At 38.4% G+C, this 13,244-nt stretch overlaps 1 protein-coding gene across 9 annotated transcripts in view; it reads left to right on the plus strand.

Annotated features, from left to right (window-relative positions):
- Window positions 1-13,244, plus strand: part of LOC106871984 (E3 ubiquitin-protein ligase LRSAM1) — an 82,131-nt gene that overhangs the window by 46,160 nt on the left and 22,727 nt on the right. For all 9 annotated transcript variants that reach the window (XM_014918780.3, XM_014918802.3, XM_014918788.3 and 6 more), the window contains 7 exons: window positions 1,071-1,124; window positions 4,518-4,562; window positions 4,926-5,003; window positions 7,857-7,925; window positions 10,273-10,357; window positions 11,437-11,601; window positions 12,650-12,697. In XM_014918780.3, coding sequence (XP_014774266.1) covers window positions 1,071-1,124; window positions 4,518-4,562; window positions 4,926-5,003; window positions 7,857-7,925; window positions 10,273-10,357; window positions 11,437-11,601; window positions 12,650-12,697 — 544 coding nt within the window. The remainder of the gene's footprint in view (window positions 1-1,070; window positions 1,125-4,517; window positions 4,563-4,925; window positions 5,004-7,856; window positions 7,926-10,272; window positions 10,358-11,436; window positions 11,602-12,649; window positions 12,698-13,244) is intronic.

Genomic DNA, 13,244 nt, shown 5'->3' on the forward strand with positions numbered 1-13,244 from the left:
CCAAAAGACTTGTTTTGACATCAAAACCAGAATTTCAGTGACTGGGTGTCCTCTCTCCTGGCCACAACCAGTAATGCTACATCTTATTGAGACCAGGAGGAGATTATGCAAAGTAAACTATTATAGCTTGGTAAACTACCTGGGACATTGCAAAGGGTAGAAAAAGGAAGAGGATTTTCCCATCTAAGAAGAAAAGCCAACTCTATGAGAAAGCATGCAAAACAGGCAAAGAAATGTTGACCCTGCCACCCCCGACCTGCAAATTAACAAAACCCTTTGCTCTGATAGACTCTCAATGAAAGAATTTGTTTAACCAATTGACACCTCTCTCTTGATTAGCTTTATTCATATTCTGACAGGTATATAAAATTAACAGAAACAAAAAAAATTATGGAACTTGTCTATAGAGAGATGAATTTGTTGAGAATTGAGTGAAGCAGTGATGGAATTTGAACTACTGTACTTTAAATTACTAAACCATCACAGCTGAGTTGATCTACTATGATTTTTATTGTAAGAAAGGAACACAAGCTGGTGGAATCATCCAAAGGGAAGCTGACAGAACCATTAGTGTGTTGGGCACAATGCCTGATAGCATTTCTTCCAACTCTTTATGTCCTGAGTTCAAATTCTGTTGAGGCCAACTTTGCCTTTTATTCTTTCAAGGTCACTAAAATAAGTAGTAGTTGAACACTAGAGTTGATTGTCCCCTTCTCCCAACTTTCAGGCCTTGTACCTATATTAGAAACAATTGTAAGAAAAGAAGATTGTTCCTCAATATTATTTTTTTTTTTTACACTGGCATAAACAAGTCCTGAAATTTCTACATTAGATTGACACAGTACTAAAATATCTTGTATTTATTTTATTGGCCATGGGTGCAGAAAAGCAAAATTTGATTCCAAAAGGACTTGAACTCAGTACATAGGAGTAAGGGACTAAATTCTGTAAAGTGTTTAGTCTGATACTACACCCACTGTAATACTTGGTCAAGTTAAATATCAAAATGTATGTATATGTATTTAAATTTTTATAGGTGTTTGTAACCTGCAAATCTCTTCTTTTCATAGGCAGAAGATAATCCAGAACCTATCTTTGATATTTCCAACAGTCAAATTAGTGAGGTAAAGGAAGATTTTCTTGTTATTGTCATTGCTTGAAAATGCCATTCCCTTCTTCTTGTGTCATTGCTGATGTTAACTAACTTAGAATCAATCTGTATTTTGTGACCTTGAGCATATTTTCTTGTCAACAACTCATTGTTTAACTTGAATACTTAATACTTTGTGGTGTTTTTTTTTTCTACTACCACATGTGTGTGATTTACTATCAACAAATAAATTGTTATGTTTATAAAAAAAAAGATATTGCCTTCTGATATTTCTTACATCCTTGTAAACACTTATATCCGAAACCTTCTTACATACACACTATCCTAGCCAATGTGGTATTGTCTTTCTATTTTCTGACCTGTGACGATACACGTCTAACTGTAGAAACCAGGCCAAAGCAGACATTGGAATGAGGTGTAGTCCTCTGGTTCACCAGCTACCATTGAACTGTCCAACCCATGCTAGCATGGAAAACAGATGTTAAATGATGATGATAGTGATGATGATGACTCATTAGAATAGGTGCAGCACCAAACATTGAAACTCTATTGTCTTTGATACAATCTGTACTATGACAAGCTACCAGTTATGTCGAAACACATTGAATTCCATGAAATACTTTGCCTGCTAAAATAACCACTGTTCTGCTCCAGTAAATAACTGACAGCATGAAAGAAAAATGTTCAAACTATCACACACAGATCTCTAATATGATAAATCACTGCATGTAGCTGTACAAAATAAGATCTGCTGCCAGAAGAAAGCAATTTATCTGATCAGTTAACTTTGTTCTCTAGATATACTTGATATGAATCATTTTTCATCAATTTTTTTTTTTGGGGACTTCATGATGTACCTTAGACCAAACAAAAACTATTGATAGTTTTTATATAGTAAACTTTATAAAAAAAAAAAAAACTATTTTAAAATTTAAAATTTAGCAAAAATGTTCAAAACTATCGCTTATCTTTACTTTGTTAATTATAGACACAGGTATGATTGTGTGGTTAAGAAGCTTGCTTTCCAACCACATGGTTCTGGGTTCAGTCCTACTGCATGGCAGCTTGGGCAAGTGTCTTCTATTATAGCTTTGTGAGTGGATTTGATAGAAGGAAACTGGAAGAAGTCTGCTGTGTGTGTGTGTATATATATATATATATATATATATATATATATGATAATACTAATAACATGAGGCTTTTGCCCAATGTCTGTTGTCCATGCTGGCGTGGGTTGGATGGTTTGACTGGGCTGGCACACTGGAAAGCTGCGCCAGACTCCAGTTTGATTTGACATGGTTTTCTACGGTTGGATGCCCTTCCTAATGCCAACCACTGCGAGAGTGTAATGGGTGTGTTTACGTGCCAATTTGCGTGACATCAGTATCTGCCACGACTGCGATTTTGCTTGGCTTCATGAGTCTTCTTCTCAAGCACGACATAATGCCAAATTGTCTATTGCCTCCGTGAGGCTCAACAAGGGAATGTTGGGCCTCACAGAAGCAATAACCCCCCAGCATGGACGCAGTCTAATGACTGAAACAAGTAAAAGATAAAAGATACTTGTGTGTAAAAAATTTTTGAATATTACATTTTTCAAGACATTCAAGTACAGATTTTTCTAAATCCTTAAATGATGTTTTTAAAAATCTAAATTATATCTATATACCCCTTGTGGAACACTAATGCACCATGAGGCACCAACTGAAAACCACTGATGATTTGAAGTGGGTCTAAACGATAACATTAACCACATGATGGCACCACCGTTCGAGCATGATTGTTACCAGCGTCGCCTTCCTGGCACTTGTGTCGCAGCTTCGCCTTCTTGGCACTTGTGCCGCAGCTTTGCCTTCCTGGCACTTGTGCCACAGCTTCGCCTTCCTGGCACTTGTGCCGGTGGCACATGGAAAGTCATTCGAGCGAGGTCATTGCCAGTGCCGCTGGACTGGCTCCTGTGCAGGTGGCACATAAAATACACCATTTTGAGCGTGGCCGTTGCCAGTACCGCCTGACTGGCCTTCGTGCCGGTGGCACGTAAAAGCACCCACTACACTCTCAGAGTGGTTGGCGTTAGGAAGGGCATCCAGCTGTAGAAACTCTGCCAAATCAGATTGGAACCTGGTGTAGCCATCTGGTTCGCCAGTCCTCAGTCAAATCGTCCAACCCATGCTAGCATGGAAAGCAAACGTTAAACAATAATGACTAATGTAAAAATGTGTAAGGCAATGTTCTAACATTTCTTAAGGCATACAGAAGTGTCAGATGTTGGGGAAATGGTAACAAGTGAACTGACGAATATAGTAAACACCTTATTATCTGGCACCACTGAGATGGTGGTGATGATGATGATGATGATGATGGTAACTTCATTGCTGACAATCATCCAGTTATTAATGTCACTTTGAGTTTACAGACAAAATATTTGTGCTGTTGTTGTTTTTGTTGCAGTGGCTTAGGCTGTTTATAATGACATTTCATGTTACAGTTGGTTGCTATGGTGACTACTAATATTAGCAGGAATTCAGTAGCAAAAAAAAAAAAAAAAAGAAAAAATCAATGTGAACAGAAATAAACATTATCTGAATCGGAACAAGATGCTGATGATGGGTGATATTAATAAGGACAGTGATGATGATGATGATGATGATGATGATGGTGGTGGTGGTGATGGTAACTATGGCTTTGAGGATAATGGTGATGAGTATAGTTATGATGATGATGAAGATTATGTGCAAATATGTTGCTAGTGACAATAGGGATAACAGTAATGATGATAGGAAAAATGTGACAGCAACAATGGTTACCCCTCCTCCTCTTCTTCCTCTCCTCTTCTTTCTCCTTCCTTCTCTTTTTCATCCCTCCACCTCTTCGTCCTCCTCTTCCTCTTCCCCGCTTCTTTCTCCTTACTTCTCTTCTTCATCCCCTTCTCCTCCTCTTCTTCATCTCCTCTTTTTCTTTGTCCCTCCTCTTCTTCATCCCCTCTTTTTTGTTCCCTCCTATTCTTCTTTGTCCCCTTCTCCTCTTCTTCATCGTTTCCTCCTCTTCGTCTTCATACCCTCTTCTTCTTCATCTCCTCTTCTTCTTTGTCCCCTCCTCCTTGTCTTCGTCCCCTGTTTTTCACCCCCCCTCCCCTCTTCCTCCTCTTCTTTCTTCCCTTCCCCCTTTTCTTCCTCCTCCTCCTCACCATCCGACTTTGCCTTTCATCCTTTCAGGGTCGATAAATTAAATACCAGTTTCATACTGGGGTTGATCTAATCGACTGGCCCCCTCCCCAAGAATTTCAGGCCTACTGCCTAGTGTAAAAAAAAAGAAAAAAATAGCAATGATAATAATTATAATAATAATAATAATAATAATAATAATAATAAAACATCATTCTGACTCTTACAACGTCTATTTCCAGATCCCTTCCAATGTGTTCTCTCTCTGTAAAGTCCTGAACAAAGAGGTAAGACATGATTTGATCAGCTTAAGGAAATATTGAGTAAAGTTGTTACTGTATTTGCTGTTGCTGTTCAGCTCAGACCAGCCTTGCTTTCAGCTGACCTATGACTAGGCCTTCAGCATTCAGCTTACTCTGTCAAACGTAATACTTATTTATTCCTGTTCTTTTTAATTAATTATATGATAATGAAATTACTCTGTATTGTGCTCGGGTGCACTACAATTCATCATTATCTTGCTTTGAGTGTCAGTTATAGATTAAATGAAAAGAAAAAAAACTTTATTGTATTGATGTATTTTCCAAGTTCTATTTAGATTTTTTAATTTTGTTTTTACTTTCTAAAAGAATATTTTTTTATCACTTCAGATTTTGTTGCTTCATGATAATTGGTTAACTTCTCTAAAAGCTGGTGATTGTGGAATGAGTGATTTGGTAAAAATTCGGGTAAGTCATGCTTTCGTATCTTTTGTATATAATGTGTACGTGGAGAGATAGAGAGAGAGAGAGTGTGTGTGTGTATGTGTACTCTAGCTCTTGGCCTAGAGTTTCTGTGAATCCTACTGAATTTCTATACCTTCAATTTTTCAGTTTTAATAACTTGCAATTCTTGAGATGTACTATTCATAATCCATATGAGTTAATTTTTAGTGTACAATACTTGGGATATAGTTTGTAGCTTAAGAAAACCATATTGTACTACTACTAAAAATAATATTAAAAGATATACAGTGTTGCCTTCCTGGCACTTGTGCCGGTGGCACGTGAAAAGACATTCGAGTGAGGTCGTTGCCAGTGCCGCCGGACTGACTCCTGTGCAGGTGGCACATAAAATACACCATTTTGAGCGTGGCCGTTACCAGTACTGCCTGACTGGCCTTCGTGCCGGTGGCACATGAAAGCACCCACTACACTCTTGGAGTGGTTGGCATTAGGAAGGGCATCCAGCTGTAGAAACTCTGCCAAATCAGATTGGAGCCTGGCGTAGCCATCTGGTTCACCAGTCCTCAGTCAAATCGTCCAACCCATGCTAGCATGGAAAGCGGACGTTGAACGATGAACGATGATAACCGTGTATCTCCTTTACTCCATGACACCTATTATGACCCTGTATTCATACTCTAACTTCTCATCACCTGGCACAAAGCGACCTCCCTCAATACAATTCTGAGCCCAATTGAGCGGGTCTTGTCTTGTGAGTTACTTGGTGACCTCACTGGTGCTAGTGCCACCAGCACAATGAAGTAGGGTTCAAGGAAACAAAACAAAAATAAAACACACACACACACACACACATTGCATCTATTTAATATCCAATGTGGGTACTTTGAAAATACCCACCAGAGTCACAACCATGTCCTACATACTTATAGGCTGCCCTTTGGTATAACATAACACCCATTTAGCTATCCTGCCAAGGATACAGTGAAGTCACGGGACTGCAGTACTGCAGATTGTGAAGAGGAAGTGGAAGAGATAAACTGATTCATTCTTATATCAATGCTGAACAGAGGGATCCTAGGAGCTCAATGCTCACAATCACCAAGCTCTATCGAGAGAGTAACTGCAGTGCTTATATAGCGGTGGCATCCACGGTTGTGTAATCAGCTAATGAAGGAGTCATTTGGACTCAAGCTCCCTATTCAAATAATGAAATTAGATGAATCGTGACAGAGAGTCATGGGAGTCTGTGCAAGCAGCTTGACTGGATAGATATCCAACACACTTCTACTACACTTACCACTACTCAGCCTTATATGATGTGGGGTAGCCATGTATCTCTTCTATAGCAAGACACCTCTGTGTGTCCCTCTATTATATTTTAGTCTCTCAAACCTGGCATTCAGCCTCCTCCTCATTTCTAATACTCCCCCTCACTTAGTCATAGGCTCTTTTTCGTTTTCTATTCTTTTATTGTTTTGCAACTTAGTGACTTCACTTGTGCTGGTGGCATGAAAACAGAGCACCCAGTACACATTGTAGGGTGGTTGACATTAGGAAGAGTATCCAACTGTAGAAAACATGCCAAAGCTTTCATATTTCTGTATTGCCCACAAGGGGCTAAACATAGAGGGGACAAAGAGATTAAGTTGATTACATCAACCCCAGTGCATAACTGGTACTTAATTTATCGACCCCGAAAGGATGAAAGGCAAAGTCGACCTCGGCGGAATTTGAACTCAGACCGTAAAGACAGGCAAAATACCGCTAAGCATTTCGCTTGGCGTGCTAACATTTCTGCCAGCTCGCCACTTTCATTGAAGCTTGATATGGCCCTGTAGCACATCAGATCTTATCAAACTGTTCAACCCATGCCAACAGGGAAAGCAGACATCAAATGATGATGATGATTCTCTCCTGCCATCATCCATAACACCATGTAGTGATGCTTGCTCTCATGTGGTCTTTCACTCAACACTTTACTTCTGTCAACATCCTGACACACAAATAGAGAGATCTATTTCCTTGATGCTCATTCACTCATAACTAATTCTCTAACATTCCACAGTAACTACCCTGCATTCTGAAGGGAAAAATTGTACATCCCTTTCTTTCGCTAACATGACAAGCTCTCAGAAAGTATGTACAACTCGGCAAATTATGTATTTAGCCAAGCATGTGTAAGTGAAGAGCTACATCTCCTATGTTTAAATTGTTGTTGTTTAGTCCCGAGTCAGTCCTGACCAAGTGGATCTATAGTCAAAAATATTCCAACAATAACCATCTATTTTATACATTTATACATATATATCCTGCGAAATCGTGATGGCACCTGTGCCCAGCATCGCCTTCCTGGCACTTATGCCGGTGGCACGTGTAAAGACATTCGAGCGAGATCGTTGCCAGTGCCGCTGGACTGGCTCCTGTGCAGGTGGCACGTAAAAAATACACCATTCTGAGCATGGCCGTTGCCAATACCGCCTGACTGGCCTTCATGCCGGTGGCATGTAAAAGCACCCACTACACTCTCGGAGTGGTTGGCATTAGGAAGGGCATCCAGCTGTGGGAACTCTGCCAAATCAGATTGGAGCCTGGTGTAGCCATCTGGTTCACCAGTCCTCAGTCAAATTGTCCAACCCATGCTAGCATGGAAAGCGGACGTTAAACGATGATGATGATGATGATCCTTCACTACAACGTTCCCTATTTTCTTCCTTTTTTGAAAAACAAGATAGCCGGATATAATTTGAGGGAATTTCTTTGCTATTTCAAACAGATTGAATGACCATGTAAAGGTTCTATCATTGATTTGAATGTATGTATATCTAATTGTTTATCTTCTTCACCATTTACTCCCAGGTACTTGATGCACACAATAATTCTATCAAACATCTACCAGAAAATATTGACCAGGTTCGCAGCTTACAGGTAAATAGAAATGTTACTGTTGTCTTTTTAGGAATTCGAATGATTACATTATAATATTCTTTATGTTGCTGTTAAGCCCCAAGTGAACTGTGACAGAACAGACCTATAATCAAAAAGTATTCCAGCCGTGGCCATCCCATCCTTTTAGAGATATCTAATACTTCTTTATCTAATGTGTTCATTAGATGGCAGGATGTAATTAAAAAGAGATTTGGCTGGTATTTCTAGCTTCTTGAGCAGCTGCATTTATCATAATAGTGTTATTGTAATACAGGTTGGTTTACAAAATTGGCATTGTGCCATTTGAGAAATTTGTGTCATGCACACAAACTAAATCACGTAGAAGCTTTACTCAAATAGTTTGGTATTCAAATGTAAGAGAGTATATTCAGCATTGTTCTAAAATAATTTTGGTATTAGTCCAAATGCATACAGGTGACAGTTTCAGTTGAATTGGACTTCAACAGCTCCAGTGCAATGAGGAACATGCATGCCATTTCTCATTCACATTATTTATGCTTTAGTTGATATCCAGGTTAAACCATCTGGTGGTATGGATTTAGCAAGTAGTTTTTACTGAAAACTATGTTACTCACCATAATCATCACAGGGATCAGGTTGAGCTTGCTTGGGTTCTCATGATTCTGATCCTCCACCCATCTCTTGTCTTCCATGATATATGGCAGTTTTTCTCAGTGACATCCTGTATCATCTGTAAACGAATTGACATACGTTTTTGCAAGGGGGTCATTGCATATATGACTATTTCGAAGTGTCCATTGGAAGTTCTTGACTTAGTAACTCCTCCTTATGTGTCCAGCACTGCTCAGCAAAGTCAGCTCTGTTTTTTCTAATGATGTTTGCTACTTTAAGAAGTTTATTGTATCTTCCCTTGGTGATGTTTTCTTTCCTAGGTACATTATAAATGGCACCATAGCTTGGCTCCCGGACCGATGGCATGTGAAAAGCACCATTCGAGTGTGATCGTTGCCAGCATTGCCTTACCGGCACATGTGCCGGTGGCACGTGAAAAACAACATTTGAGCATGGTCATTGCCAGTGCTGCTGAACTGGCTCCCTTGCAGGTAGCACGTAAAAAAACACCTTTTGAGTGTGGTCGTTGCCAGAACTGCCTGACTGGCCCTCATGCCGGTGACATATAAAAGCATCCACTACACTCTCAGAGTGGTTGGTGTTAGGAAGGGCATCCAGCTGTAGAAACTTTGCCAGATCAGATTGAGCCTGGTGCAGCCTCTGGCTCACCAGTCTTCAATCAAACCGTCCAACCCATGCTAGTATGGAAAGCAGACGTTAAACGATGATGATGTAGTGTACATATGTAGGTGCCACCCCAACATAGTTTTGAAGCTTTTGGTTAGTGTTCAGATGAAAGAGCTAGAGATAAAGTGCAAAAGATTTTGGCTAGCCTATGGAACCCTCTGAGAAACAGTAGATACAGTAGTGATGTTCTACAAAACCACTTGAGCTAAAATGCACTCATCTGATGGGGCCACAGAATTTTCTAATAATATACTTATGGATGTTTTACAAAAAGACACCCTTGCACTTTTCTTTTTATTCTCTTAACTGTCCTCTGCAACTCAGTAGAATACAACAAAGAATATGGCTTTACCCTCACAAAATCAAGAAGCTCCAGATATCCAGCCTTCACAATAACAGATGCAGAATAAACATGCTGATGAATTAGTCTTAATGTGAGATACAAATGCTGAGGCTACTACCATACTTCACAGTCTGCAAGGTGTTGCAGTTGGCATTGGTTTGTGTGTTAGTGCTAGAAAAATGGCATTTATTTGGTACAACCTGGAAATTACGGTTGCCTCATTATCTGGAAACTTGATAAAATCAGCAATTTTTTTCATGTACTTAGTAGCTTAATTACAAAGGCAGAAATTAAGTTACTTATACATATTGGCTTCAAAATTTGGCAAGCTCAGTGGAGGGGTTAAGTCAATTACATTGACCCCCAATGTTCAACTGGTACTTATTTTATCAACCCTGAAAGGTTGGAAAGACAAAGTCAACCTCAACAGAATTTGAAATCAGATCATAAATACTGACAAAATGCCACTGAGCATTTTTCCCAGCATGCTATAGATTCTGCCAGCTCATCACCTGAAGCTACATATACATAAAGCTAAAGTAGCATTATATAGAAATCTAACTTGAAAGAAAATCTGCAAAAGAACTTCTGCTGTACAATGGTTGACTCTATTGCTTTGAGGCAGACCTGAACACACACCATAGAGCATTGAATTTTATTTATTTATTTGGTCTTGCTCTGAAATAATCTACTAAATCATATTTCTTTCTCATTCTCTTCTAGGTCTTAAATTTAGAAGGCAACAAGTTGAAGAAAATCCCAGAGTCCATTGGAAATTTAAAGTTTTTACAGTCTTTAAATCTCAAAGGTAATTTTTCTTGTTGGTCGTTATTAATTTTTTTTGTTTTTGTTTTGTAATTATTAATATTTTCTTTGATTTATGTTGTTCATATACAGTAACTTGCACCAATGTACCTTATGCATATGTAAATACTATGCACAAAACTCCAACTAATGAACACCTACCTCAGAAACAGCTGTAAAGAGTTTAACATAATATTACTTATTAAGAGTTTTAGAGAATACTATGTTGTGTGTTTGTAGATGTGTACTCAAACATGGGTGTATGTATTTTTATGAATGTGTGTATTGTGTGATCTGATGAATATGCCTCTGAATATACTTACATGTGTGTGTGTTGTTGCATGAAACACTCTTTGTTTCATATGTTTATATAGATATCACTGCTATATATATGGATTTATTATTAAAACACAAATATACTATAGGTGCAGGAGTGGCTGTGTGGTAAGTAGCTTGCTTACCAACCACATAGTTCCGGGTTCAGTTCCACTGTGTGGCACCTTGGGCAGGTGTCTCCTACTATAGCCTCAGGCCGACCAAAGCCTTGTAAGTAGATTTAGTAGGCAGAAACTGAAAGAAGCCCGTCGTATATATGTATGTATGTTTGTGTGTGTGTGTGTGTGTGTCCAACATTGCTTGACAAACGATGCTGGTGTGTTTATGTCCCCGTAACTTAGCGGTTCGGCAAAAGAGACTGATAGAATAAGTACTAGGCTTACAAATAATAAGTCCTGGGGTTGATTTGCTCGACTAAAGGCGGTGCTCCAGCATGGCCACAGTCAAATGACTGAAACAAGTAAAAGTAAAAAAAAAGTAAAACAAATTCGTAAATGTAATTTTAAAAGAATATTTCCATACACATTCTTTTTTATGTGATACATTTTTTTTTTAAGATGGCAGGGTGTGATTTGTGAGAAATTTAATTAGTGTCTCTAGCATTGCTAAGTCTTTAGGCTCGTTGCTAAGTTAGTTGTTAGCATCTGTATTGATTATATTCTATGTTGTATTGATGATGATGGTGATGTATGTTCTGCTGGCTAGGTCAGTGGTTCTAACAAATGCATGTTTTCTTATGTATTGCAGGAAATAAATTAAAAGAAATCCCCACCAGTCTCAGCAATTTATCGTCCCTCCGAACTCTTGACCTCTCCAACAACCAATTAACTAATCTGCCAACTGAATTGTGGAAATTGCGTGCTTTAGAGAACTTGCTTGTGGATGCTGCAAATATGGTTCATCCACCTGCAGGTGAGACATCAACTACATCCTTTTAGGGTCAATGAAATAAGAACCGGCCTAATGTTGAGATTGATTTCATTTACTGATTGTTTCCAGAAAATACATTACCTTATGCATCGTTAGAAAATAATCACCATTATCATTATCATCATTGTCATTGTTATCATCAGCACCACCACCAGCTTCTTTTCTTCTTCTTCTTCTCATTGTTATTGAGTGAGAGAGCAGTGCATACCATCAAAGTGAAACTGGGGTAAAATATACGAAGCCCAGTATATCCATCATGACTACCCGTCTGATAAGGGTGCACTAGGCACATGCATCACAACCATATGTACGCGACATGGCGATCTCATATCAAGATTAACAGCGCATGACCTTGCAGATGGGGCCCAGTTAGAATTATCTTCAGATTGAGTAGCCCATCCCTTTCAAAAGGTCCCTGAATAAGGTTTGTTTAAGGATGATGAACAAAACACGCATGTTTCCAGAGGTGAATTATCTAAACCCCAAAGAATTCCTCTCAACACATGGCTATGATGCTCCCCCACTACTTCTGCTCGTGATCAGAGATGCACATATGATCAACCACCAAGGGACATTTCTCAACTGGTTACGGTCAAACAACTGACAAGCAAATCTGTGGTATTGAGCAGAATATTTGCTGTAGCCCATCTTTTATACCAAGACAAAGCAATGTACATGATAACACTTCCAATCAGTTAAGATGAGAAGCCATGAAAGCCATTGCCTGGTACTGCATCAGAGCATTCATTATTATTATTATTATTATTATTATTATTTTTATTAAGGCAGTGAGCTTGTAGAATCATTAGCATGCCAGGCAAAATGCTTAGTGGCATTCCATCTTAATGTTCTGAGTTCAAATTCCATGGAGGTTGACTTTGCCTTTCATCTTTTCAGGCTCGATGAAATAAGTACCAGTTATGCACTGGGCTTGATGTAATTGACTAGTCTCCTCCCTCCATATTTCAAGTCTTGTGCCTATAGTAGAAAGGACTATTATTATTATCATTATTATTATTTCATTTTACAGAGGTTTGTTCCCAAGGTACTGAAGCAATTATGAAATTCCTTTGCTCAGGTGAGACTAATCTTCAATTTGTTTTTTCCCCCCCCATTTTCTTTTTCCAAATTTCAGTTTATAATTTCAAATAAAGAATTGAAATAGACAAGGAGATGCAATGTCACAGCCCACCTCCTGGATCATTAATAGTAAATTCTCTTATCATGCAAACAAAGATTTGGACTCTTTCTACTGTTTTCAATACTAGTTTATAATTAATTTTGTTAGCATTTGCTATTAGAGAGCAACAGTGTCATAATTATCTTAACCCATTACCTCCCATAATTCTATTAACTGGAATTTTTTTTATGAAACTTTGATTTCTAGCATAAAACAGCCTTAGAAACACGCTGGAATGATCAAAATAACATTTCAAAATAACATTTTAAATAGAAATAAGCGAGATATTGGGTGAAAAATTAGCAAACCTCATTTGAATATCAGAGAAATCTACTTAGTAGATATAGCAAAAAGGTTAGATATGTGTAAATATTGACAGATAATTACGAAATTTGTAATTTTTAAGTGATCTCATATGAGATCATTGGTAGGTAATGGATTAATA

Source organism: Octopus bimaculoides, chromosome 8 (genome assembly GCF_046866305.1).
Source record: "Octopus bimaculoides isolate indiv1 chromosome 8, ASM4686630v1, whole genome shotgun sequence".
In the NCBI taxonomy this organism is placed as follows: domain Eukaryota; kingdom Metazoa; phylum Mollusca; class Cephalopoda; order Octopoda; family Octopodidae; genus Octopus; species Octopus bimaculoides.